The following is a 6,471-nucleotide window of genomic DNA, read 5'->3' as shown; positions in this document are numbered from 1 at the left end:
TCTTAGGCCCTATAAACAACTTTATCTTCCTCCACAAGTAATCGTAATGATACTCTGATTCTCTCCACAGCCAGATTCTTCCCACAGCTAGATTTTCAGAAAAGCTGGTCAGAAAAAAGCTGAACCAAACATGCCCAATGTGCTGCTGCCTGCTGCCTAGTATCGCGGGTACCAGACCGGACCCTGACAGACTGGCCTGGGACCTGTGATTCTGTGAACGTGCCAACTGAACGTGTTTGTTGACTAGCCGGCTGACTGGCCCCGTCTTGACTATGAACAGCGCTAGAGAGACGCGGCTTTGAGATCGCACATTCGCACCACACACGACTATCACGCATCTAAGTTATTAAAACGTCAACCCTTTCGGGCTCTCGGCCGCACGCGTGCCGACGCGTGCACGAGGTCACGGATCCGAAAACATTTTCTCCATTTCAGCTGAGTCTGAGCGTGCTGCATCTGCCGCTACTGCTTCGTCCCCGCGGCGCCCCCCCCCCCCTCTCTGCGGCTCAGGCGCCAACCCGTCCCCAACGTCGCCACGAAACAGGAGCACGGGGAGCATGAGCGGAGCACCATCGACGTGCTTCTCGAGGCGTTGCTGCTGCTGCTGTGGACAGGCGACGGACCTCCTCCGGTTCCTAGCGCCCGCGCCGGCGCTTTCGCTTCTCCTCCATGCGCCGCGAAACAGGAGCACGGGGAGTGAAGCCTTCCTTCAGCTCGGTTGAGCCTTCAAAGGTCCGCTTGTTCCTCTCTCTCGTCGTCCCTCTCGTCGCGTCCCCCTCTCCCCACCAACCCCAAATCCCAAGATCTGGTTATCTCCGTCGTCGCCCTCTCGAGGAGGCGCGACGAGCAGGCTTCTCTCCCCCGCACGGCCTCCTCCACACTAGGCAGACAGATCCCACGTGTGATGCCGCGATTCTGGGTCCGCCCCTGATGAGCACCAACCCGGTATGTGCACTCCTCTTCCCTTCGCGTTGAATCTGGGTCCTGCCCTCCATCTCTGTCCCTAGGTCAAATCAAATCGACCCCATCTATCTCAATTACTGCCATCGAGAGAGAGAGAGACCCACCGTCGAGTGGCACCGCCTCCAAACCCTAGCCCCTGCTTTGCGCATGTCTATCGTTGTCGCTGTCGGGCCCCCAAGACGCCAGCCTCCTATGCAGCACGCGCCATGCCGCTCTCCTCTACAGGTGAGATGGTACCGTCCTTGTTCGCGAGGGAGTAGCTGGAATGCACTTAGATTTGGGTCTGGAATATGGCTACCGATTCCTGGATCTGGCTTGTGTTACAGATTGTGAGAATCGACGATAGTAACTGACTGAACATTTGAACAAGAAAAACACTTGTATTCAGTTTCAATTGGTTTCTCAAGCCATTCTCTTTCAAATAGCACTCATGTAACAAAACAACTATGATGGCTTTGTTATTGATGGCTATATCTGTTTTTCCTTATTACTAATTAGGGTCATTATCCAGTTACGTAGAGATGAAAGGGCACCTGAAGTTTTAGTGAGGTATAAGATTTGCTCTTGACATTGCAATGTGTCTGAATACTCTATCAAATATTCAAATATACTCATGTAGAAAAAAATATACTCATTACTCGCTTGTTCATCAGAATGGAAGGATTGTTCTTTTTGCTGTGGAAGTATATCTGTTTTCATATAACAATTTTGTATCGATTCAGCTGGATACAATTCAAACAACACTATGAAGCTTGTTTCTGCTCCTCTACAATTGAACGCAACCGAACAGAGTGTTCCAGATTTGTTTCCTTGTTCAGGAGACTGAATTATCTCTGAGTGCAAAGCTGAGCCAATCATTCATGGAAATTTGTCACCAAAGTAAGCTCATTAATCATTAGTTTGTAGTTGAATTAGTGTAAGACTATAATATATAAGTGGTTGCATGTATTTTATACACTATCATACTTCGGTAAGGTAGCAAAAACAACGATGAATGGCAACTTAAAAGGTGACAGATCTTGGATCACTGAGTTTGACTAAGGTTTCTGAAGGTAAAATACTTATAGAATTAGACAGTATGTTATACTTACTCGGAGGTGTGTTTTCTTGATTAGTTATTGTCTAGATTGTTTATGTCTATAAAGAGCAAGGTGAACAAAATTGCTGACATAATTTAAGAAACGAGTGATGGCTATATTGTCGTAACATGGGGGTCGACAAAGACGTGCCCTTCTCCGCGACCACCAAACAGATCTTCGATGTGGCTGTCGTGCTCTCTAAGAACCATATGCCGCAATACAACAAATTTCCATTATAACCATATGGTTCATAGAAAAGATGCTTATCGTTTTTGAAGTGCTTGCAGAAGCAGAAAAGGGCAACAAAACTTAATCTCTATATCTCAGACCTCATCATATTGAACTGTGTTTTTACATCATTATGTTTTGTGATATGTCAAGCACATTGTTTGTACAGGTTGTCTATTGTTACATGCTCCTAGAATTATTACAAGTCTATAGATCTCATGGGGTCATCTTTAGTGGAAACATGTCATATATTACTTAGTAGAAGCTAAAAGACTTTTGAGCATTATAATTTGTGTTATAGTTTGATTATGTCCTATGAAGCCCCTTGTACGATGGCATGTAAGAGTGGCCACTTTTTGTTCTAATGCTGTTTTATATGAACTCACAACTATCGATTCTATATTCAAATCCAATCCCTTTCTACAAAATATGATGAGAGATGCAAGATTGTTGGAGATGTGGCATCTAATCTAACAATGGATGAGGCTACTTTCCGTGATCCCCAGGTATATTTGTGATTCTATTAGAATGCTGGCAACTTCATCCTCGAGATTTGGTTGTGAGCATTTTTCTATGTTTGCAGGAACATAGGTTGGAAATTTATTACACCATAGTTAGGCCGCAAAAAATTGTCTACATATTCAGAGAAGTGCAACAGTGCACACTCCTTTCAAAGACTGAGTGCAGCGAAGAATGTTCCTATGCCCTCAGTCATCAAGATACAACATTGGATCGAACGCTCAAAAATGATGGAGCAGCAAAAAAAGGGTACTGTTATTGTCTGGGAGGTAACCAGTTGGCTTCAACTATTTTTAAACTGTCATAAAGTACATCTAATCTTATTGTTGATTGCGAACTTATAAATTTATAACCCATGAAATTCTTTGTTGTATTATTATTGCTCGACAATCAACATAACGAGAATATGATTGTCATCCAAACTAAACTTGTATCACAATATGTGCTTTCTGTTTTTGTATAAGACTACCAAACATTTTGATTTAAAGATAGTGCTTTCTGTTTTTGTATAAAATGCCAAACATTTTGATTTAAAGATAGATCGACTTCACCCACGATTGCGCCCTAAAAATTCTTCAAAATGCTCATCTCAGAAAAATGATAAAACTGAAGTTAATTGATTTAATAAATGGTACTTCCTCCATTCTTTTTATTTGTTGCCGTTTAGTTCAAAAATGAACTAGCGGGTGGCAAATATTCGAGAACGGAGGTAGTATAACGCTTTGATTTAAATCTCAGTATCTTAGTTGTTTTGAAGATACTTCTCCTAGCAAATTTGAATTCGTGGAGCTTGAATTTGTTTCATATGCAAACCCATATACAGACCCAGTTGTTCTCCCAAATATCTACAACACATTGACTGTCATAACTTTCGTTTGCAATTCTTTTTGTCTCCACATTAGCCTAAATAAATGACAGCATGTTGTTTATTTTTGGGTCAACAATCAAATATGCCTTTAGGAAACACATTCATGTTCCTTAGATCTTGATCTTTGCAAAAAGTGGTGATGTAGGACTAAATTGTGACCTACCTACACACTTTTAGTACTATCTTTTGACTTCTGCTTATTTGATGCTTTATAAAGTGTCCCACCCTTTGCTCAATCATAGATGATGATGAAAAGGTTCTAATTACCTTTGCCAGTTACAATGGGAACTACAACAACAAGGTGTTCAGTTCAAGTGAATGATATTTAGTCATATTATTTTTTTCTGAAATGATTAATATGGTGAACTTTAGATATTAGATCCATTTTTCTGGGATTGTCTTCATATATGTTGGCGGCTTGAGTGCCTGAGTTTCTTTCAGTATCTATTCCTGGTGTTAAAAGACATGCTTAACTATCTAACAGAATGAGCATTCTGCTATTGTTGTTTTTTTAAATGATTCATATGTTGAACTTAATATATTAGATTCATTTTTCTGTGATTGCCTTCGTATATGTTGGTTACTCGAGTGACTTAGTTTCTTTCAGTTATCTGTTTATGATGTTAAAGACATGCTTAACTATCTGACAGAAGGAGCACTTTGTTGCAGATCTTTGCTTTGAAACACAAGGCAAGACATTTAGTTCAATCTCGTCTTCTTCAGTCACCAGTTGCAGTTGTTGCCATCGCTTCTGTGACAACTGCCTATGCTGTAATTACTACCACAGATGAGAAACCTAGAGATATTGTTGTGACAGATGATTTTGATATCAAGAGAACTCAACCTGCAAGTAATTCCAAAAAGATCGTTGCTGAAATTGATGTACTTACTGGACAGAATGTACTTACTGGACAGATGATTTTGATATCAAGAGAACTCAACCTAGAGATAAAGCTTTCTTTATGTTAGTACATAATGCTTGATTTTTGTTGACAATCTCTGCCCTTTTCCCTTTCAAAGAAGCTTAAATTAGTTCAAGATCAACTAGGTTACTAGCACCAGAGGGTTCAAGATGACAGAAGCCTGATGTGCTATACTTAAACATGCAGTTGATTCTCTGACCCTGAATGCTAATTTTCTGGTTTCCTTACACTTCTGATTACTTGCCTTTTGTCCTGTCAACTTAGTCCCAAATTGCTGTTGCACGGAAGAGATTAGAATCTTTATGATTTTCCTTGTCTAATTTTGTGACCGCATTATAATGTGTCATGTTTGGTACAACATATGATTGGTTACTTGATTTAGTCCCCATGCATGAGGTGTACAACATATGATCTACTTGTGCATATATGCCTAATATATCGCAGTATATTTCCTGATCTGCTTATATACCTTCTTGTAGGTTGTTCAGCTGAAGGCTTTCGATAGGTTTGAGAACACATCTGATGCTCAATCTGCGGCAACCCTTATTATTGATAGCAGGTGATAGTCGCCTAGAGGGGGGTGAATAGGGCGAAACTGAAATTTACAAGATTAATCACAACTACAAGCCGGGTTAGCGTTAGAAATAATAATGAGTCCAAGAGAGAGGGCGCAAAACAAATCGCAAGCGAATGAAGCGGTGAGACACAAGGATTTGTTTTACCGAGGTTCGGTTCTTGCAAACCTACTCCCCGTTGAGGTGGTCACAAAGACCGGGTCTCTTTCAACCCTTTCCCTCTCTCAAACGATCCCTCGGACCGAGTGAGCTTTCTTCTTCTTAATCAAACGGGAACAAAACTTCCCCGCAAGGGCCACCACACAATTGGTGCCTCTTGCCTTGGTTACAATTGAGTTTTGATCACAAGAACAAGTGAGAAAGAAAAGAAGCAATCCAAGCGCAAGAGCTCAAAAGAACACGGCAAATCTCTCTCGCTAATCATTAAAGCCTTGTGTGGAATTGGAGAGGATTTGATCACTTGGGTGTGTCTAGAATTGAATGCCTAGCTCTTGTAAGTGGTTGAGAAGTGGAAAACTTGGATGCAATGAATGGTGGGTGGTTGGGGGTATTTATAGCCCCAACCACCAAACTAGCCGTTTGGTGGGGTTGACTGTCGTATGGTGCACCGGACAGTCCGGTGCACACCGGACATGTCCGGTGCGCCAGCCACGTCACAAAGCCGTTGGGTTCCGACTGTTGGAGCTCTATCTTCTGGGCCCGCCTGGATGTCCGGTGGCGCACCGGACATGTACTGTAGAGTGTCCGGTGCGCCAATATGGGCGTGCCTGACTTCTGCGCGCGCTGGCGCGCATTTAATGCCCTGCAGGTAGCCGTTGACGCCGAAATATCCGTTGCTCCATTGTCACACCGGACAGTCCGGTGCACACCGGACATGTCCGGTGAATTATAGCGGACTAGCCGTTGCGAATTCCCGAAGCTGGTGAGTTCCTGGGGCCGCTCTTCCTTGGAGCACCGGACACTGTCCGGTGTACACCGGACAGTCCGGTGAATTATAGCGGAGCGCCTCTGGATTTTCCCGAAGGTGACGAGTTTGACTTGGAGTCCTCTGGTGCACCGGACACTGTCCGGTGGCACACCGGACAGTCCGGTGCGCCAGACCAGAGGTGCCTTCGGTTGCCCCTTTGCTCTTTTGTTGAACCCAATACTTGGTCTTTTTATTGGCTAAGTGTGAACCTTTGGCACCTGTATAACTTATACACTAGAGCAAACTAGTTAGTCCATTTATTTGTGTTGGGCAATTCAACCACCAAAATCATTTAGGAACTAGGTGTAAGCCTAATCCCCTTTCAATCTCCCCCTTTTTGGTGATTGAT

General features: G+C 43.0%; 1 protein-coding gene across 1 annotated transcript in view; it reads left to right on the top strand.

Annotated features, from left to right (window-relative positions):
• Positions 1–1,169: 1,169 nt before the first annotated feature.
• The window catches only part of LOC103628330 (remorin 1.4), a 28,801-nt gene continuing 23,499 nt past the window's right edge, over positions 1,170–6,471 (top strand). The window contains exons 1-3 of the mRNA XM_008648550.3: positions 1,170–1,188; positions 4,445–4,557; positions 5,060–5,139. Of these exons, the coding sequence (XP_008646772.1) occupies positions 1,170–1,188; positions 4,445–4,557; positions 5,060–5,139 (212 nt within the window). The remainder of the gene's footprint in view (positions 1,189–4,444; positions 4,558–5,059; positions 5,140–6,471) is intronic.

Source organism: Zea mays, chromosome 5 (assembly GCF_902167145.1).
Source record: "Zea mays cultivar B73 chromosome 5, Zm-B73-REFERENCE-NAM-5.0, whole genome shotgun sequence".
Lineage (NCBI taxonomy): Eukaryota > Viridiplantae > Streptophyta > Magnoliopsida > Poales > Poaceae > Zea > Zea mays.
Note: the sequence above shows the minus strand (reverse complement) of the source record. Positions and strands in the feature narration are given on the sequence as shown.